General features: G+C 36.8%; 2 protein-coding genes and 2 pseudogenes across 2 annotated transcripts; 3 read left to right on the forward strand and 1 right to left on the reverse strand.

Annotated features, from left to right (window-relative positions):
• Positions 1-113: 113 nt before the first annotated feature.
• On the reverse strand, positions 114-3,944 carry LOC126696603 (protein-S-isoprenylcysteine O-methyltransferase B-like; annotated as a pseudogene).
• Positions 3,945-4,115: 171 nt separating this feature from the next.
• On the forward strand, positions 4,116-6,436 carry LOC126696604 (putative receptor-like protein kinase At3g47110). The gene is made up of 4 exons (XM_050393307.1): positions 4,116-4,290; positions 4,514-4,966; positions 5,036-5,142; positions 5,918-6,436. The coding sequence occupies exons 1-4, from the start codon at positions 4,116-4,118 to the stop codon at positions 6,434-6,436; spliced, it is 1,254 nt and encodes a 417-aa protein (XP_050249264.1).
• Positions 6,437-11,207: 4,771 nt separating this feature from the next.
• Positions 11,208-14,903, forward strand: LOC126696605 (putative receptor-like protein kinase At3g47110; annotated as a pseudogene).
• Positions 14,904-17,564: 2,661 nt separating this feature from the next.
• On the forward strand, positions 17,565-21,671 carry LOC126696606 (uncharacterized). Its single transcript, XM_050393308.1, has one exon. It carries the CDS (start codon positions 17,565-17,567, stop codon positions 21,669-21,671), a length of 4,107 nt encoding a protein of 1,368 aa, XP_050249265.1.
• The last annotated feature ends 424 nt before the right edge of the window (positions 21,672-22,095 follow it).

A 22,095-nucleotide genomic window follows, 5' to 3' on the forward strand; every position in this document is an offset into this window, starting at 1 on the left:
GGTTGTTTAGACCCCCGGACGGGATATTAACTTTACAAGAAAGGACAAAAATAACTAATTTTTAATTGGGTTGCACCGCAAGAAACTACGTCTGGGGATACATGTTTTGGGGATTATAGAGCATTTATCTGAGTACCAACCGACCAGATGAAGAAACCCCAGTTTCCAAGATTTCAGACACATTTATAGATTCCATGAGTAATCAGTTTGTGATGCTCCTCATGATTAATCCTGATAAGATGTGTGAAGGACTGACCAGCTGTAATAATTGATGTTTTCCTAATGATTTCGCCAAATATAACCACTGCAAGGCCCAAGTTGCTTACCTACTGGTGTTCCTTCAACCCAGGTAATAAAAAAATTTTCAATAAATTACTCCAGCAGTGAGAAGAGCATTGCCATGATATAGTTTTTGCTGATCAGAAGAGATTTAAGAGTAACATTCGATGTCCCATGAATGGCAATTGCTAAAATGTATTCAGAACTGTGAAAGAAGATTATTGCAACGAACATCTGACATAACTGTCTGTAAGCTGAGTAAGTGAAGATTTTTGTCATTTTTGCAAATAAAAGGAATCAGTTTTTGTCTCAAATTCATTCTAGTCTGACCTCAATGGCATATATATAGCTATCCTCACTGAAGGACTAGATAAAGAAACGTTTTGGTGCTAACTGTAGACCTGAAAAAGATGCAGGGGAATAAAACATTAATATGGAAAATTGAATCTCCAAATCACCCCAAAGTCGCTTCAAGAATGAAATCTCCTGCCAAAAGAACCAGGAATCAAAACAAGAGACCTGTGTAGAACTAGAAAACTGTAACATGACACACAACTGTTCCAAATCTTATCCCCCCAAACATGTGTCCGCAAGGAAGCAGACTAATTACAATGTGAAATTGAAGAGAATGCGTGGCCTATCATGTCAAGTGGGAGCCTACACTGTAGCATAAACAAATTGTAAGGAGAGATATGATGTAAAAAAGAGTCCTTGATGGTGAGCCTTTGGTGTGCAGTGATAGGCCAGAAAATAAGCCCAACAAGTATGACTGTGTGCAGTATTGACCCAACAGAAGGTCCAACTAGTGGCTTACAATCCACAAAGCAAAGCCATCAAGTCCTGGGACTTGGGCCTCTGGCACCGTCAAGCAAGGCAAGCTCTTGCTTCTAGAATCTACATAACAATTATCAAGAAGTTGTTTTTAAAATTTTGAAAATCTGGTTCTTCTTTTTCGACAAGAATTCTTTGTGGAAAGATGAAAATTTCTCTTTCAACATATTAAATTAATTGGAACTCATTAGATAAAATGGTCGTTGTTTATCACTTAATGTTCATTGAGACTAGAGAGTCACATGACTGAACAACACCATTGATCATCCATTGTCAAAAGAAATCTTCAATAAATAAAACTATTTTATAACCACCATTGGAGTGTGGCTTGGTCAGCGGTTTGAGCGATTGTCCCAGGAGGTCCTAGTGGTACATGTGGTGTAGGGTCGATGAGTCCACACCGAAGACCCTTTATTTAACAAAAAATAAAACTATTTTATATATAAGTAAGAATTAAAAACTAAATGTAAAATGAATAGTACCAATGTAAATTTACAAGATTACTATAGCAACCATATATTTTTACATAACTTTGCTTAACCTGATGTGGGTAAATTTTGGGCTTGATTGGTTAAAATATGATACTGTTTCTATTATGCAAACACTGATTCAAGTGCTCTAACTAATAACTCCGTTTTATTAGAATTCTAAAAACGCTCTACAGTCAAGTCAATTTTGGGCATTAGTAATGAATTCTCAACTAATTAATGAAGGTTGACAACATATTCGTTGTACTCTAGTAGTATTCCAATACAATGAATGAGTGAAATGATTTCTGTTCAATTGACTAAAAGACTAATGAGGTAATGGAGACTAATGAATCCAACCGGCATAAGAATTGACATTCTTAGCATAAGAGCATTCACATTGGTGATACTAATAAATTAAGCTTTTAATAACTCAAAAAGTTAATTTATCTCATATTTTTACATACATCCCATTAAAATAATATAAACAATCTATTAAAATAAAATAAAACAACTTAATGAGATGAGAGAAAGAGAGAGGTAGTAAAAAAGATGAGAGAGAGAGAGAGAGAAATAAATAAAATAATAATAAAAAAGGAAGTAGCAACTTGCTATAGTAAGTTGTTACTTACTAGCTGCTAAAAAAAATAAATAAATAACTTTAGCAACTCCAATGGAGGGTGCTATAGCAAAGTGAAAGAAGCACGAGCTTAGCAGTAGCCAGTAGGAGCCGCCAAGACTTAGTGTGCATTTGGCATTGCTTAAAAAGCCAGTTTTTTTTACTATTCAATTTATTTTTGCTACTATTCATGGGTCTCATTGCACTTTTTGGTACTATTCATAAATCCACTGTACTATTTCAGCTACCTCTTAGCTTTATTTACAATACTTTCAGTAAAAAATTTTCAGTTTCAGTCAAATAAACTGTTCCCAAACAACACTTAGTAGGAGATGCTAATAGGAGGACAAAGTTTGGCTACAAACTTAGTTGTAGTTTGAGGTTACAGCTTCACTCAATATCTTTTTATTGGATATGAATTTTGGTAAATCCACCATTGGATTGCATTTACTTTTTATATCCTCCATGGTTGCAAAATTTTTAAAAGATTAAAGATCAATAGCTACGTCATCAATCAATTATTTAATTTGCAAGGTTTTGTAGTCTAAAATTATGCATAAACATCCGATTGACACAAAATTTAACCTGTATATTAAGAGCATAAAGAATATACAATCCAATAGTTAAATTTTCAAAATATATAGTTACATTAAATATTTTAATGGAAGTTGTAACCTTTTGCTACAACTAAGCTTGTAGCCAAACGTTGTCCTTCTTTTATGGTCAATGTGGGTTTTTTTTTTTTTTTTTTTTTTTTTTTTTTAAATGGTGCTATCTTGGTATTATTAGTTATGGACTAATGGTACGCATCTTGGTACCACATAAACATAACACCACGCTGGACTCAACTCCTGATTGGTCTATTTTCAATGTCATTAGTAATATTTTAACTTTTTCAAAAAAAAAAAATTATCAAAGTTTGAATTCCTAGTTGTAGATTTCGTTGGCCAAGAGAGAATGCAACTCAGTTGACGACGGGGGTGCTAGACTTTCTCTCAGGACTTTTGAGTCCTGTTTTAATAATCTTATTAGTCTTCTTTTGATTCTTCCCTTGTTTGATTCTCAAAAAAAAAATAAATCTTATTAGTCTTCTGGAGGTTCTAAAGTCCGTTTGTGAGGTTGACTGCAGGTCTTATTTTATCCTTCAATTTGAATAAACATTAAAAAAAAATTTATTTTAAGACTTTCGTGACATATCGTGCTTCTGTTCCAACCTTACCTTAGCTCTCATTTTAAGTTCACCTTCACAAAAAATAAATTCTACATAAAGCTCTTCACTTGTCTCCCTTACATAATTGCAACCAAGTGAAGTCGGTTGTTCAGTTGCATACCTGACACCAGCAAAAAATTTAACAGCTTCCTGCCCCCTCAGACCAAATGCAGCTTCAGCAAACCAATTTATATGCACTTTGGCCTATGCACCTTCATGTCATTCTTCTTTTTTCTTTAAACTTATTGCAACCCACCATTACTGCCAATGCTCCAACAAATGAGACTGATCATTTGGCTTTGATTAAATTCAATGAATCTATAACTCATGACCCATATATGATGTTGAGCTCATGGAATGATTCTATGCACTTCTGCAACTGGTTTGGAATCACATGTGGCCGACGACACCAAAGAGTCACGGCCTTGACCTACAAGGCTATAAATTACGAGGATCCATATCACCTTACATCAGCAACCTCACCTTCCTTAGGATCATCAATCTCCAAAACAACAGCTTCTATGACAAAATCCCACATGAAGTTGGTCGTTTGTTCCGACTACAAGAGCTCTATCTTAACAATAACACATTGGAAGGTGAAGTACCATCTATCTTATCCAACTACTCCAATGCTAAAATCATAAATTTTAATTGGAATAAACTTAATGGGAAAATTCCAGCAGAGTTAGGCTCTTTGAAGAAGCTTGAAATGCTTGGGCTTGGTGCAAACAATCTGACAGGAAGAATTCCACCATCTTTTGGTAATCTTTCATCAATTAGAAATTTATCTCTAGCAGTTAACAAATTGGTGGGAAATATACCATATCGCGTTGGTCATCTAAAAAGCTTAGTCCATTTCAGCATTTCAGCCAATAAAATCTCAGGTACAATACCGTCCTCCCTTTACAATATATCATCTCTCCAAGGAATCTCAGTCTCAATAAACCAACTCAACGATACACTGCTAGCCAACATTGGCCTCACTCTCCCTAATCTAAAAGTACTTTTTTGGGTGGTAATGAATTCTTTGGGCCAATTCCCATTTCATTATGCAATGCATCTCGGCTTCAAAGTATTGGTCTTGATGAAAACAATTTTTGGGATTAGTTCCAACTAATTTGGGAAATCTGCCTGATCTTCGGTTGCTAGACTTGAGTAACAATTACCTAGGACGGAGCCTGGATTTCTTAAAATCTTTGACCAATTGTAGTAAACTAGATATATTGGGTTTAAGTAGAAACCAATTTGGAGGTGTTTTGCCTATACCTGTAGGCAACTTGTCAACTCAACTTACTGAATTATATTTTGGAAGCAATGAAATTTCTGGAACTATTCCAGTAACATTAGGGAATCTTGTCAACTTAATTGGCTTAGGCTTGGAGCATAATCTTTTCACAGGCCTCATTCCCACTACTTTAAAGAAGTTTCAAAAAATTCAAGCATTGTATTTAGGAGGAAATAGATTGTTAGGAGAATTACCAACCTCCATTGGCAACCTTACGTTATTCCTACTCAATTTACATGAAAACAGATTAGAAGGAAGCATACCTCCAAGTCTAGGTAATTGCCAAAATTTGCAAATCTTAGACATTTCATAAAATAATCTTAGTGGATTCATCCCCCCTGCAGCTTATTGGTCTATCTTCCCTGATGGAGATCAAGGTATTGCTTCGAAGGATCTCGTTCAAGTACCAATTGGGCCGGTTACAAGAGCACGAGCAAAGAAGTTCAAGAATGTACTCAACAGACTCATCCAAGAGTTATGGGCTCAAGCAAACTCGTGGAGGCCCATTGAGCATGATCCACGTGGGCAACAAAAAATCGTCACATTGATTCAAGTTCTAGAAGGATCCGGTCAAGGCTAAGAATTGGCATGAAATATTTTGGATCTATGTAAAAAACGTTATTCTAGGTTTAGGTGATTTATTTCCTTGTTTTTAGGTGCATTTAATGTTTTTTAGGTCAAACTTTATTCCTAATATGGTTAGGTATCAATTAGGAGTTATTTTAGAATATATTTTCTTGTCTGTCAAGTTTTAAGAAGCCCTTAAATAGTCATCTAAGTCTGTAAACGTTTTTTAGATATTATTGATAAAACTGGTGAGGTTTATTCTCTTTGGTTCTTTGAAGAACTACTCGAACTTATCGGGAATTCCCGTGGCATTCATCTCGACTTATCAAACAGAGTTTCCACCACCGTTTGTGGCGTCTTCCTTATACCGAGGTTCTTGTTTGTCATAAACAACTGGTCGAGGTCTCCCATTTGAATCTGTCCATAGAACGATCTTGGGTTCCCTTTCGCTGTTGGGTCTCGTTATTCTTGATGGGGTTCACATCATTCCCTTTCAATACTACTTAACTTGTCTCACAACTCATTTACCGGCAAACTACCTTTTGAAGTAGGCAATCTGAAAAATATTAACCAACTTGATATCTCTGAGAATAATTTGTCTAGGGAAATTCCTAGCTCTATAGGAAATTGTTTGAGCTTGGAGTACCTTAGCTTGCAAGGTAATTCCTTTTGAAGGATCCTTACCGTCATCCATGGCTTTCTTAAAAGGCCTCCAATTCCTTGATGTTTCAAGAAATAACCTATCAGGCTCAATTCCAAAAGGTTTAGAAAAGCTTCCTTCTTTAAAAGAATTGAACCTCTCATTCAATGATATCAAAGGTGAGTTACCACTAGAGGGAGTTTTAAAAAATGCAAGTGCTATATCAGTGATTGGAAATACTAAACTTTGTGGTGGTGTTCCACAATTATTGTTGCCTCCATGTCCTGTTGAAGTCATAAAACCTACAAAGTCCCTTTCATTCAAACTTAAAATTGCAATCATTGTTGTCGTTGTATGTTTATTTCTGTTTTCATTCATTCTTTTTCTTCATCGGAGGAAAAAATCAAAAAGAAATTCATCTTCTTTAGGTTCAACAATAGACCTCCTTCCAAATGTTTCTTATAAAATGCTTTATCAGGCAACCAATGGATTTTCTCCTAGTAACTTAGTTGGGACTGGCAGTTTTGGTTGTATATAAAGGAGTTCTTCACCACGAGGAAAGATTAGTGGCTGTAAATGTCCTTAACCTTCAACGAAAAGGTGCTTCCAAGAGTTTTATGGCTGAATGTAATGTACTAAGAAATATCCGGCATAGGAATCTTGTCAAGATATTAACATGTTGCTCAAGCATGGATTACAGTGGGAATCAATTTAATGCTCTAGTCTTTGAATTCTTGACAAGTGGGAGTCTAGATACCTAGCTGCATCTAAAGATAGATAGGGAAGATCAATTAGGGGTCTTGAGCCTTCGTCAAAGACTAAACATTGCAATTGATATTGCTTATGCATTAGATTATCTTCACAACCATTTTGTGCAACCAATCATTCATTGTGATTTGAAGCCAAGCAATATTCTTATTGACAATGACATGGTGGCTCATGTAAGTGATTTTGGTTTAGCAAGACTCGTCTCAACTGTTACTGATTCTTATTAAAAGCAAACTAGTACAATTGGGATAAAGGGGTCTATTGGCTATGCTGCTCTAGGTAACTATCTTTCCAACTGTCTAATTTCTTAAAAATGATTATGGATCTTGCCTATATATTACTAAAAGTTGAAGCATAGCGTTTAATGCTGTTGCACTCATGTTGCACCACATCAGCTGCCACATCATTCTTTTTTTTTTTTTTTCTTTTTTAAAATATAATTTGTCCTACAATTTTAAAATGGTTTTTATGATTTTCAACCCTATATATGCAGCCCACTACTTATTTATTTACTTCCACTATCACCCTATAATAAATCTGTATAATTAATTCAGCCCACCTCTTATTTATTTAATTCCACTATCAAGCCCAACCCAAAGCCTTTTCAATTCAGTTTTAGGGTTTTGTGTGAGCCTTTTCAGCGTTTTGAAAAAAAAAAAAAAAAAAAAAAAAAAAAAAAACGTTGAAGCCTTTCAAGCTTTAGGGTTTTTTTTTTCTTTCCAATTTTCTTATAATTGTTTTTTAACATTTATTTTTTTAATATTTACATTTTCATCTCCCCACTACTTTTTCAATCTTTCTCCTTCCCTTACCTTTTCATCTTTCCACTACCCTCTACATTCATATCATTTTTCCTCTTTCCCTTCATCTTCCTTTATTTTTGTCTCTTCTTATTCACCTCTTACTATAAATTTGTCACTATCTATTCTATTCTATGCATAGTTTTCCCTCACAAAAAAAAAAAAAAAAAAAAGGTTCCTTCTCTCTCTCTAAATTTTTTGGTGGATTTTTTTATTTTTTATATTCTTTAAAACCCTATTTTGGGTTAATGCGATTTAGTTTTGTTTTTTAAATTATAATTTAGTTTTGTTTCTTAAATTGTTTTTTTTTTTTTTTTTTATTCTCTTTGATTGTTAAATGTTATCCTATTGCGTTCTAAAGAATTAAATATAGCATATAAAAATATAATATTATTCTATTACATAGCATAATTTGGATAATTTGATATTTATTCTGTTACCTAGCATAATTTTTTATAGTGCTCAATTTAGATGTTAAACTATGAGACTTTACTAATTTTTGTTTATTTTCTAATTCTTTGTGGTGGACAAAGTACTCCTAATAGTTGTATTAGAAGTACTTTATAATGCCATTTATTTAAAGAAAAGCAAAGGTTAGCCGAACGAAAATAATCGGATAGGTGACAAATTTTAACTTTTGCAATTTTATTTTTATTATTATTATTATTTTATAACAATGCATGTATAGAAATTTAATTCTTAGGTTTTGCTAATAATTGTTTATTTGATAATATGTTTTAGGCGGCCGAAATTATAACTTCTACAAAGAAAATAACCTTAATAGATTATCAAAAACAAAATTTTATCCTCATATTGGTTCAATTAATCGTCGTTAAGTTTTATTAATTTTTTTTAGTTTACGTTTTTTTTGGTGTTTTGGATTGTTCCTGTATTACATTTATGATTGTTCCTATAATAAATAAAAATATAATTATGAAATACATTACTCATTATTAGATTAGTTTAAATTGTAAAAAAAAAATTAATAAAACCACCATAAAAATAATTATCACGCGCAACGCGCGGATTCGCGGCTAGTTAATAATAGTTTTTGAAACATATTGAATTGGTTTTTACAATTATCCTACTATCAATATAAAATTATCTTTGTATTAATATGCAGCACAGAAACACACAAACTCACAACATGATTTATATCTTGATAAATCATAAATTTCATTAATTGACAGAGCTAATTATTGACTGTGCATTGGCTGTGCCTTTTTTTAGACATTTATTTCCTCAACTCTGTATGTTGTGATGACAGCTTGTCAATCAACTATATCAGATATGGTATAGCTGGTCTCAAAACAGATCTAATGTATTGTTTTATGTTTTTTTTTTACTGCATGTCAACCAACATTATTCAAGTAATGGATAATAATTGGACCTCTGATTTTATTTGAACATGGGTCCAGCAAAGGCATTTAGGAATGCCAATACCTAATGGGTGCAACATATCCATATCAATTGTAAAATAATTTGGTTACATTTTCATAGTCCTAACCATTAACCATGTTTCTTGTGCTTCATATAAATCAAAAAATACCTCCCAAGTTCCACCAAAGACCCTAAGGTTCTATTCTAATGTAGAAATTCTCATTTTTTTCACATGAAATTTTGAAATGATAGCATCTTTCTTATCCTTCTTTCTTAAGTTCAAATTCTTTTTGGTTTTTGTTGAATCAAATGAATTTGCACTCTCATTAAATCCCAAATCTCATTATAATAAAAACTGCAAAATCTTCTTACATATCATAAATTGTAGAGTATGGCATGGGCGGCAAGGTATCAACAGAGGGGAACGTGTATAGCTTTGGAGTATTTCTAATGGAGATGTTCTTGGGAAAGAGACCAACTGATGAAATGTTTAAAGATGATCTCAATCTCCACAATTTTGTTAAGATGGCATTGCCAAAACGACTTGTTCAAATTGTGGACCCAACACTTCTCATAAGAGAAGTTGAAGAAATTCCAATAGCTGTAGTGGCAGCTAGAGAATATAATAATGAGAATGAAATTGAAGCAGATGAAGTAAATCAAGGTAATGTTAATCACTGCCAAGTGGAAGCTAATGTGTATAAGTGCTTATTCTCAGTCCTTGAAATTGATCTTGCATGTTTCGTGGAGTCACCAAAAGAAAGAATGAATATGGAGGAAGTTAGCAAGGAACTACATTCAATAAAAAAATGCTTTTCTTGGTTCTAGGATTTGAAGAGGTTAGAGAATCCAAGCTGTGGTCCTGCTACATTTCAAATTTGAATTTGCTTAAATAAAATTGCACATGACAATTGTCTCATAAATTGTTGATGTCCTAAGTTGTAACATACTGGCCATTACTATTTTTTTTTCTTTTTTTTTTTTCTTTTGGGTTGATGATCTTGATTGTATAACTAAATTTTATGTATTAAATTATTTGAGTAACATATTCGGTTTTTTAGACCTGACCTTACTGGACAGGATATTAATTTTACATGAAATGACAAACTTAACTATTTTTTACTTGGATTGCATTGCAAGAAACTACATTAAAACTAGATTTGTGGATTCTCCTTACTCTACAGTTGATTTGGCATTTATACGTAAAATATGTTCTCATGTTTGTTAAATCTTGTTTGAAAATTTTAGTGGATGATTTTGTTATCATGTTATGGCACTAATGATGCTACAAATTTTATTACATAGATTTATAAATTAATTTATTAATTAACAAAATTAATAAAAATTATTTATTATATGGTTGATATTCATTGTCAACTCAGTTTGTAAAATTTTTGTGGTAAAATTAATATTAACTTTAGCATTTTCCTTTTGTTGTGCACTCTTCTTTTGGGTCATACTTGTATATGCATATCATCGGGGGTGGACCTATGCTTTAAACCACAGGGGCCTTGGTCCCCTGGCCTTAATTTTTTTCAATTTCAAAATTCTTTTTCTTCTTTTCTACAAGAAATTAGTATGGAACAGTGAAAATTTCTCTTTCAAAATATTAAATTAAGTGGAACTCATTAGATAAATGGCCACTGTTTAACACTTGATGTTCATAGAGACTCACATGACTGAAGAACATCATACTTTGTCAAAAGAAATTTTCACCAAATAAAACTATTGACTCTTCACTTGACTAAAAACTCCTAAGTATTAACTCCATTTTATTTGGATTCTGAAAACTCTTCAACAATCAAGTCTTAATCCTAAAATTTTGGGAGTCGAGTATGTTTTCTCAAAAAAATAATTAGGGTCAACCCCATATTATACAATTGAGTGAAATGATTTCAGTCATACAATGTTCGATTGACTAGAAGATCTATGAGGTGGAGACATCGATGGAATCCAATTGGCACAAGAATTGATATTCTTTATCATAAAAGAGGGAAAGAAGCATGGATTGAGCATTAGGAGCCGGCAAGACAATGCAGTATAGGAGATGCTGATTTGAGAGGTCATTCTTTTATGGTCAATGAGGATTGTTTTTTTTTTTTTTTTTTTTTTTCAACCTTAGCTCTCATTGTAAGGTCACCTTTACATAAAATAAATTCTATTTTAAATCCTTCACTCATCTCCCTTACATAATTGTAACCAAGCGAAATAGGTTGTTCAGTTGCATATCTGAGAGTGACACCAAAAAAATTACCAACTTCCTGCTCCTTAAACCACATGAAGCTTCACCAAAAACATTTATATGCATTTTGGCCTATATACCTTATCGTTGCTATGAACCTATGTTTATTGCAACCCACCATGACTGCCAACGCTCCAACAAATGAGACTGATCGTTTGGCTTTGCTAAAATTCAAAGAATCAATATCTCATGATCCATATATGATGTTGAGCTCATGGAATGATTCTATGCACTTCTGCAACTGGTTTGGAATCACATGTGGCCGACGACACCAAAGAGTCATGGCCTTGTACTTACAAGGCTATATATTGCAAGGATCCATATCACCTTACATCAGCAACCTCACCTTTCTTAGGTTCATCAGTCTTCAAAACAACAACTTTTTTGGTGAAATCATACATGAAGTTGGTCATTTGTTCCGACTACAAACACTCAACCTTAACAACAACACATTGGAAGGTGAAATACCATCCAGCTTGTCCAACTGCTCCAATGCCAAATTCATCAATCTTCTTCATAATAGACTTAATGGGAAATTTCCAGCGGAGTTAGGATCTTTGTTGAAGCTTCAAACACTTCAGCTTAGTGGAAACAATCTGACAGGAGAAATCCCAACATCTTTTGTAAATCTTTCCTCGTTAACAAAAAAGTAAATCTTTCCTCACTCAGAATTTTGTCTCTATCAGATAACAAATTGGTGGGAAATATTCCAAATGGCATAGGTAATCTAAAAGGCTTATGCTTTTTCTCAATTTCAGTCAATAATCCACCAGGTACAATCCCCTCTTCCCTTTACAATATATCATCTCTCCAAACCATTTCATTTTCAGAAAACCAACTTGAAGGTGCACTTCCAAACAACATAGGCCTCACTCTTCCTAATCTCAATAGTCTTCTCTTTGGTAATAATAAATTCCCTGGGCCAATTCCTGTTTCATTATGCAATGCATCTCAGCTTCAAATACTTGATCTAGGTGAAAACTATTTTTTGGGATTAGTTCCAACTAATTTGGGAAATCTGCCATATTTTTATTGGCTAGCCTTGAGTGACAATGACCTAGGAGGGAGCCTGGATTTCTTAACATCTTTGACAAATTGTAGTAAACTAGAAACAATGGATTTGAGTACAAACCAATTTGGAGGTGTTTTGCCCATATTTGTAGGCAACTTGTCAACCCAACTTACTGAATTATATTTGGAAGCAATGAAATTTCTGGAACTATTCCTGTAACATTAGGGAATCTTGTCAACTTAATTGCCTTAGGCATGGAGTATAATCTTTTCACAGGCCTCATTCCCACTATTTTCAAGAAGTTTTAGAAAATTCAACTATTGGCTTTAAATGGAAATAGATTGTTAGGAGAGATATCGACTTCCATAGGCAACCTTACTCAGTTATTCCTACTTGATTTAGATGAAAGCAGATTAGAAGGAAGCATACCTCCAAGTATTGGTAATTGCCAAAATTTGCAATACTTAGACCTTTCACAAAATAATTTTCATGGATTCATCCCCCAGCAGCTTATTGGTCTAACTTCCCTTACAACACTACTCAATTTGTCTCACAACTCATTTGATGGCAAACTGCCTTCTGAAGTAGGCAATCTGAAAAACATTAACCAACTTGATATCTTAGAAAATAATTTGTTTGGGAAATTCCTAGCTCTATAGGAAATTGTTTTGAGCTTGGAATACCTTAGCTTGCAAGGGAATTCCTTTGAAGGATCTTTACCTTCATCTATGGCCTACTTAAAAGGCCTTCAATTCCTTGATGTTTCAAGAAATCACCTGTCAGGATCAACTCCAAAAGGTTTAGAAAAGCTTCCATTTCTAAAAAAAAAAATTGAACCTCTCATTCAATGATATCGAGGGTAAGGTACCAGCAGAGGGAGTTTTCAAAAATGCAAGTGCTATATCAGTAAACGGAAATACTAAACTATGTGGTGGTGTTCCACAACTGCAGTTGCCTCCATGTCCTGTCAAAGTCATGAAACCAAGGAAGTCCCTTTCATTCAAACTAATAATTGCAATCGTTGTTGTTATTCTATGTTTCCTTCTATTTTCATTCCTTCTTGTTCCTTTTTGGAGGAAAAAATCAAAAAGGGATTCTTCTTTTGTCTCAACAATAGAACTCCTTCCAAATGTGTCATACAAAATGCTTTATCAAGCAACCAATGGATTTTCTCCAAGTAACTTAATTGGAACTAGCAGTTATGGATTTGTATATAATGGAGTTCTTCACCCCGAAGAAAGATTAGTTGCTATAAAGGTCCTTAACCTTCAACGAAAGGGTGCTTCTAGGAGTTTTTTGGCTGAATGTAATGTGTTAACAAATATCTGGTATAGGAATCTTGTTAAGATATTAACATGTTGCTCCTGCATAGATTACAGTGGGAATCAATTCAAAGCTTTAGTCTTTGAATTCATGAGAAATGGGAGTTTAGATATCTAGCTGCATTCAGAGATAGATAGGGAAGATTGATCAAGGGACTTGAGCCTTCTTCAAAGACTAAATATTGCAATTGATGTTGCCTCGGCATTAGATTATCTTCATAGCCATTCTATGCAACCAATCATTCATTGTGATTTGAAGCCTAGCAATATTCTTCTTGACAATGACCTTGTTGATCATGTAAGCGATTTTGGTTTGGCGAAATTACTCCCAACCATGACTTATTCTTCTGAAACGCAAACTAGTACAATTGGGGTAAAAGGATCTATTGGCTATGCTGCTCTAGGTAAAACCTATTCTATTTGTATTAACATGCAGCACAGAAACACACACAGCTCTAAACATGAATTATGCCATGATAAATCATAGATTTGATTAATTGGCAGACATCAAATTGACTATCCATTGACTAAGCATTTTTTTTCGGCATTCACTTCCTCAACTCTATAAGTTAAGATGATAGCCTGTCAATCAACAACATCAAATATGGAATAGCTGGCCTCAAAACAGAATTATGCTATTGTTTTTTGTTATTTGTTATTGCGTCTGTCAACAAATAATATTCAAGTAATAGATAATAATAGGACTCGTGATTTTATTTGAACCTGGCTCTAGTCAAGTACCTAAAGTAAAGTGTGCAAATTGTAACAGTTGTAAAATAATTAAATTAGGTTATCATAATCCTGACCATTAACCATATTTTCTGTTCAACATGTACCAGGTGCTATTCTAATATAGAAATTATCATCTTTTATAAATGAAATTTTGAAATGATACATATCATACCGTCTCCTTAAGTTCAACTTCTTTTTGCTTTTTTGGCAAGTGAAATGAATTTGTACTCCCATTAAATCTCAAATCTCATTACAAATAAGAACTGCAAATCTTCTTACATATCATAAACTGTAGAGTATGGCATGGGCTGCAAGGCATCAATCGAGGGGGATGTGTATAGCTTTGGAGTATTTCTACTAGAGTTGTTCCTGGGAAAGAGACCAACTAATGAAATGTTTAAAGATGATCTCAATCTCTACAATTTTGTTAACAACTTAAGATGGCATTGCCGGAAGGATTTGTTCAAGTTGTGGACCAAACCCTTCTCATTAGAGAAGTTGAAGAGATGCCAACAGCAATACTGGCAGCCAGAGAAGATAATAATGAGAATGAAATTGAAGCAGATGAAGAAACTCAGGGTATTGTAAACCTCTGTCAAGTGGAAGCCAATGTGTACAAGTGCTTAGTCTCAGTACTAGAGATTGGACTTGCATGTAGCGTGGAGTCACGAAAAGAAAGAATAAATATGGAGGAAGTCACCAGGGAACTACATTTGATCAAAATTACTTTTCTTAGTTCTAGGATTTGAAGACTTAGTAGAATCCAAGTTGAGGTCCTGCTACCTTTCAAATTTGAATTTACTCCAGCAAAATTTCACATGACAATTATCTCATAAAATTGTTGAAGACGTCCGAAGTGAAATGTACTGGCCATGAAGGGTATTTTTTCATAAACACAAGTGTGGAGTCTCAATTTGTGTGTGTGAGTGTGTGTGTGTGTGTGTGCAGATGATCTTGATTGTACAACTAAAATTTCTGTATAAAAATGTTGGAGTAACAACTTTGGCCAAAATATGTTGATCCATAAAATTTATATATGGATCATTAAATGTATTTTGTCCCTAATGTCTTAAATAAGTGTGCATTTTTCTTAGCAGAAAAAAAATAAATAAATAAGTGTGCATTTTGGAAACCAATTAAAAACTAACTTTTTGCTTAAATTATTCATTGTTTGTGGGTCCTAAATTACTTTTTGTCTCAAACTTTATTTTAAATATTCTAACTTTCAGTTTTTTTTTATATAAAACAACCTAACTTTTAACTTTTTGTTTCACATTATGCAAATAAAAATAAACTACTAGAAATAAGCAATTCTCAAAACAGATACTAAAGTTTAACAAACTAATGCTATTAATCTCTCTAATTACATTAATTTTTCTGGTATATATGGCTAACAAAGCAATGAGATGACTTTGTTTAGTTTAGTTTTTTTTTTTTTTTAGGAAAAACTTTGTTTAGTAACTTTTTTTTTTTTTTTTTTGAGAAGCCAGATCATGGACCTGGGCCATTTATTGAAACCAAACTCAAAGTCAGTGGACATCATGAAGAACTAAAGGGGCAATGTCTGAATATTATTCCTATTTGAATTCTAAAAAGTGGCTCCTGACAGTGAAAGTTTTTCTCTGAAAACCTCTCCCTGCCTCGTAGCACTGCCGTTTCCTTCTCACAGGAGTTACCGTCCCTGCGAATAACACTATTATTCACAGGCTAGCTGGGTTTTTTTTTACTGGGATTACAGGGAAACACTTTTTTCTTCTCCCCTAACACTTTCTTTCTTATTACGAACTCATTATGGAAGATCTGTCGAACCGGTGGAAATCTCTCTCCCTATCGGAGAAGGAAGGCTCTGGTTTGGCTCTGAAATCCGACCAAGCCACCACAGAAGTTTCGATGGTGGCACGATTCCTAACAAAGCGCCCCCTTAACCTGGACGCCATAGCACAAACTTTCAACCCCCTGTGGAGAACAAAGACGGGGTTTAGAATGAAATTTATTGGCGACCACCTTATTCTATTTTCTTTTGACTCCGAGGAAGATGTAAACAGGATCCTGGCAGCAGCACCATGGAGCTTTGATAAGCATATCATGGTTGTATCAAGATATGAGAATACGGCAGTTGTTAGCAGCACGGACATGACCACTGTGCCATTTTGGGTACAGGTACACAATATTCCATTACGATTCAGAAACAGAGAAGTGGCTGAACAGATATGTGAGGCTATGGGCACTGTGATAAAGCTGCAAAACCCAAACGACAGCGACGGTGGTAGTTTTATTCGGGTTCGAGTGGCCTTAAACATCACGCTCCCTCTGTGTCGTGGTAGGCTCCTCACCCTTGAAAATGACGAGGCTCATTGGGTCTCCTTCAGGTTTGAACGCCTCCCCAACGTGTGTTACTGGTGTGGGTGTCTTACTCACCCTGACAAAGACTGCGAAAAATAGATCGAAAGTGAGGGAACACTCAGAAAGGAGGATCAACATTTCGGCCCTTGGTTAAGAGCTGCACCTTTCACGGCCTCTAGAAAGGGATTTTTATCGGTCCCGGGCTTTTACGCCCACAAGAAAGCTGAAAAATTCAATCCGAACCAGACCGGAGCACAACACCATGATCAGAATACTCCATCAGTAATGGCGTGTGAACCTCCACAAAATTTGCCGCCAAAACTCATGGAGGAAAACGCAAATCACGCTTCTGACAAATCTGGAGATGTGACAGCTCAAAATCCGAACTTCTCTGAGACCTCCTTTTTGGTTTCCCCGCTGCAACCTACCCAACCTACTTCTTTTGAACAAGTGATTGCTGAAATTGACAGAGATATCTACTGTTTTGACAGGGTGGCTCCCGAGCAAGTTGCTTCTCATGGCTTTCCAACCACGGAAAATTCGGATCAGTGTCAACATGATGGTACTGCTTTGGTTGCCCCTCAGACTAACTACGGTGATATCAAGAAAGGTGACGGCAAAAAGTATGGAGGCTCTTCAGAGGTGTTAGAGAGGTCAAATCAAGTTCCATTATGTGGTAGTGCTCAGACTAAAAAAGGAGAGGGGGGTTTGGGAAATGGACCGGGCAAGGAAAATACTGTTGGGCTGAATGCTGTTGGGCCCAAATTAACCACCAACAACTCTCCTTGTGCGGGCTTAGAAGTGAAGAGGCCCAGATCGCCCCTTAAGGACTTAACCAACGAAACTGGGCCGTCAAAAACTCAACAAAGCAGCCTAGGGAGCAAGTGGACTAGGCTGATTCACCCAACCAACGAGCCAAAACTTAAGGAAGCTACTTATGATAAGTTTAGAGAACGTCCAGCGATTGACCCCTCAGACTCCCATGCACAAAAACGCAGAGCAGTGAGTATTAATGAAGTCGATCAACTCCCATCGGTGGTGGCTGTCTCCCAGCCCCGCCGTCAGCCATGAATTGCTTAAGCTGGAACTGCCGGGGGCTTGGGAACCACCGGCGAGTTCGCGAGCTTTCAGAATTAGTGAAGGCGAAAGGTCCCAGGGTGATCTTCTTGATGGAAACCAGGAAGAAAAAGTCATATTTGGAGAGATTGAGATGTCGGTTGAAGTACGATAATATGTTCATCGTCCCAAGGAGGAATTTAGGGGGTGGGCTGGCTTTGCTATGGAATAATGATCTTAACTTGCATATTAGGACGTTCTCGCCGCGACATATCGATGCTGTGGTAAATCCAGGAATTGATGACGCCTGGCGCTTTACGGGGTTCTACGGAGCTCCTGAAGCGGCCAACCGGGAAGATTCTTGGTCAGTGTTGCGACACCTCGGCGCCCAGTTTGCCTTGCCTTGGGTGTGTATCGGGGATTTTAATGAAATCACAAGAGTGGACGAGAAATCGGGAGGGGCTATTCGTCCAGAGAAACAGATGCAAGACTTCAGAGATTGTTTGGATGTTTGTGGTCTTAAGGACCTGGGTTTTTCGGGTCTGCCTTTTACTTGGTGTAATAGAAGATACAATGAAGCTTTAGTTTGGGTTCGCCTAGATAGAGCGGTGGCTACAGCAGATTGGATTCTCAAATTCCCCACGGCTCGCCTTCATCATTTGCCAGGTTCGTCCTTGGATCACAAACCTTTATGGCTGGTTTCTGATGATCTCCAAACCCGATTTAATCGAGCTAAAAAACCGTTTAGGTTTGAGGCCATGTGGCTCAATGACGAGCGTTGCGAGGGTGTGGTTCACTCTGTTTGGGATAGGAATACAGGCGGAGACCCAGTGAGTAAGGTAATGAGTAAGGTTGGGGAGTGTCAAACCCAACTTAAACTTTGGGACAAAAACGTTTTTGGGAATGTTCGCAAGGCTTTGGCTAGAAATAGAAAGCTCCTGGTTATAGCAGAAGGTGATTCCATGGCTGGAAAGAATCATGCTCGGGTTAAACGCCTCTCTGAGGAAATATCTAGGCTAATGGACTGCGAAGAACGAATGTGGAGTCAGAGGTCTAAAACAGAGTGGCTAAGATACGGAGACCAAAATACTAAGTATTTCCACTGTCGAGCAACTGAGAGAAATAAAAAGAATTTTATCTCAGGGCTGGAAAATGCTCATGGGGAGTGGATTGAGGGGGAGGAGCAGATTGGGGAGATGTTAACTAGTTACTACTCAAATCTTTTTACCACAGTTAACCCAACTGAGTTGGAATCAGTCCTCAGAGGAGTGCAACCAAGGGTGTCCGAAGCGATGAATTTGGAACTGCTAAAACCTTTCAGAATGGAGGAGGTTCACATTGCTCTCAAGCAAATGAAACCGGATACTGCCCCTGGTCCAGACGGTTTCCCACCTTTATTCTATAAGAATTTCTGGGAGAAGGTGGGTGCAGAGGTGTCGGAAGCAGTCCTTTCAGTGCTAAACTCTGGTACCCTTCCTCCTCATCTAAACCACACTTTCATTTCTTTGATTCCAAAAATCAAAAGCCCCAGGAAAGTTACTGAATTCCGGCCGATCAGCTTGTGTAATGTGTTATATAAATTAATTGCAAAAGTATTGGCAAACCGGTTAAAACCCATGCTGCCTACTCTGATCTCTGAGTCTCAAAGCGCCTTTATGTCCGAGAGGCTTATTACAGACAATATTCTCATTGCACATGAGACTCTGCATTACTTGAAGACTAAAAGAACGAGTAAGATGGGTTTTATGTCCATGAAGCTTGACATGTCCAAAGCTTACGACCGAGTCGAATGGATCTATTTAGAAAAGATCATGGAGAAAATGGGATTTAACTGCAAATGGATCAACCTAATTGCTATGTGTATCCGGTCTGTGACGTATTCAATTATGCTTAACGGTCAACCCCACGGCTTGATTGCTCCAACCAGGGGGCTGCGTCAAGGCGATCCATTATCGCCTTACCTTTTCCTGCTAGTGACGGAGGGTTTACATGCTCTGTTTGAAGAAGCTAAGGACAGTGGAGAAATTAGGGGTGTCTCTCTATGCCCGATGGGTCCGCGGATTTCTCATCTACTGTTTGCAGACGATAGTTTAGTCTTTTGTAGAGCCACAGTTGCAGAAAGTGTAAAGATTCAATCCATTCTCTACAGATACGAGCATGCTTCTGGACAGAGCATTAACAAAGGCAAGACAAATCTTTTTTTCAGTTCAAATACACACCCGGAGGTTCAAGCAGCCATAAAAGCTTTCCTGGGTTTACCGGTAACTTCGAGATTTGAACAATATTTGGGATTGCCGTCCTTAGTGGGCAGATCAAAGAAGAAGTCTTTTAGTCTCATCAAAGAAAGGATTTGGAAGAAGTTGAAGGGGTGGAAAGAGAGGCTCTTATCGCAGGCTGGCCGCGAAATTCTTGTCAAGGCCGTCATCCAAGCGATCCCTATCTTCACTATGTCCTGTTTTAGGTTGCCAAAAGGTCTGATCAGAGAAATTGAGACCCTAATAAGAAAATTCTGGTGGGGTTATAGAGGGGACCAAAAGAAGATACATTGGATTAGTTGGGAAAAATTATGTCAACCCAAGAAGGAGGGTGGGATGGGCTTCAAAGAGTTAATCAAGTTCAATGATTCTATGCTTGCAAAACAGATTTGGAGACTCGGGAGTAATGAGGGGTGTCTTTTCCATAGAGTGCTCAAGGCCAAGTTCTTTCCCAACTGTTCGGTCTTTGACTGTGAGGTTTCTACGAAGGGTTCATACGCTTGGAAAAGCATTGTACAGGCTAGGCACGTTATGGATTTGGGCTCGGTTTGGAGAATAGGAGACGGGAAATCAGTTAAGATCAGGGGAGATAGGTGGCTCCCCCAAAATACAGCCCCAAAAATAGTGTCCCCAATCTCTGTCTTGCCTCCCGGGTCAATGGTTTGCGACCTCATTAATCAAGACGAGCATCAGTGGAAATCTGATTTGATCGCACGAGAATTTTTACCCCATGAAGCCAACATAATAAAAGGCATCCCCCTAAGTGACCGAAATATCCCAGATAAACAGGTGTGGCAAGCCTCATCACATGGAGTCTATACAACTCGGTCTGCTTACAAGTTGCTGGCTTCAGCGAAGAGGAATAATATCCCAACATGCTCTACAAACAGAAGATCTAGTAAAATTTGGCAGGGCATTTGGAGTTTGCAGGTACCGTACAAGGTTCGTCACTTTATTTGGAGGGCAGCAAATGAAGCTCTTCCAACCTTGTACAATCTGCAGAGAAGGAGGGTGGTTCAAACCGCTTACTGCCAAAATTGTAAGGCTGCTTGTGAGGATACAGTACACGCATTATGGGGCTGTCACAGGCTGGTGGTGGTTTGGGAGAAGGATGCGGAGCTATTGAAGTGTTCAAGATTTAAGTACTCTGTTTTTGCTGATTTACTGGAGTTGTTCTTCTCTCTAAGGGACCGAATTGATGTAAATCTATTATGCATAATTATGTGGTTAGTCTGGAACAGAAGAAACTCGGCTAGAGTCGGGGACTCAGTGGTGGAGCTCCATCATATTCGGGCTAAGGCAGAGGTGTTCTTGCTGGACTTTCAATCGGCCCAGGGGCCTGTGCATCGGTTGCCAACTGCTTGTACTAGTGCAGTTAGGTGGAGGGCCCCCAACTCCCCACTCTTCAAAATTAATTTTGATGGAGCGCTCTTTAGTGATCTCCGGGCTGCTGGCTTAGGCGTGGTGATTCGTGACTCGCGCGGGCTGGTGGTGGGAGCATTGGTTGAACGCATTCCAATTCCAATGTCTGCTGCTACGGTGGAAGCTCTTGCGTGTCGCTGTGCCCTTCACTTTGCAAAAGAGTTCGGTATTAGTGAGTTCGTTTGTGAAGGTGACGCAGAAGTTATCATTAGAGCATTACTGGCTAAGGAGGTGGTTCATCCTGAATTCAGACATGTGTTGCAGGACGCCCTTGTTTTAGCAGATAGTTTTCGAGCTTGTAATTTTGCTCACATTAAACGTGTAGGTAACTCGGTTGCCCATTTTCTTGCTAGACATGCCAAGTTTGGCAATGAGCTACAGGTTTGGCGTGAGGCCATTCCTGAGGACATAGCTCCCCTTGTAATGAGGGACTTTTTGTAATTCCCTGTTTTTTTCCTTTTTTTTCTTTCTTAATTTATTCTGACCTTCGAGTCTGGTTTCTCAAAAAAAAAAAAAAGGGGCAATGTCTGCTGACACTTCATGCAGCCAAACCTGAGCCCCAACAATTAGCTTAGCTTTTTTAGCTAGAGCATCAGTTACTGTATTACAATGATGACTAACAAAAACAAAGTCTACAAACTGAAAAACAGCAGAGAGCATGCGTATATCATCCAAAATGTTGCCAAATCTAGCAATTGAATTTTTATTAAATAATTACAACATGGAAAAAAAAGGGCCAAATAAATTTTAATTTTTGTTTTAAATTTTAAATTTTCTTACTGGCCCTTGAGTTTCAAAATTTTCAGTTTTATGAAGAGCCAAATAAAAAACTGAATCAAATAAAAATGACCAAAATAAAGTATTT

This window comes from Quercus robur, chromosome 8 (assembly GCF_932294415.1).
Source record: "Quercus robur chromosome 8, dhQueRobu3.1, whole genome shotgun sequence".
Taxonomy (NCBI): domain Eukaryota; kingdom Viridiplantae; phylum Streptophyta; class Magnoliopsida; order Fagales; family Fagaceae; genus Quercus; species Quercus robur.

Excerpts from the sequence above, each read along its gene's own strand:
- LOC126696604 (XM_050393307.1), top strand. The coding sequence starts at position 4,116 with ATGCTTGGGCTTGGTGCAAACAATCTGACAGGAAGAATTCCACCATCT. Across the intron at positions 4,291-4,513 it reads TTCAGCCAATAAAATCTCAG|TTCCAACTAATTTGGGAAAT; the intron begins GTACAATACCGT and ends TTTTGGGATTAG. Across the intron at positions 4,967-5,035 it reads AAGCATACCTCCAAGTCTAG|CTTATTGGTCTATCTTCCCT; the intron begins GTAATTGCCAAA and ends TCCCCCCTGCAG.
- LOC126696606 (XM_050393308.1), top strand. The coding sequence starts at position 17,565 with ATGAATTGCTTAAGCTGGAACTGCCGGGGGCTTGGGAACCACCGGCGA.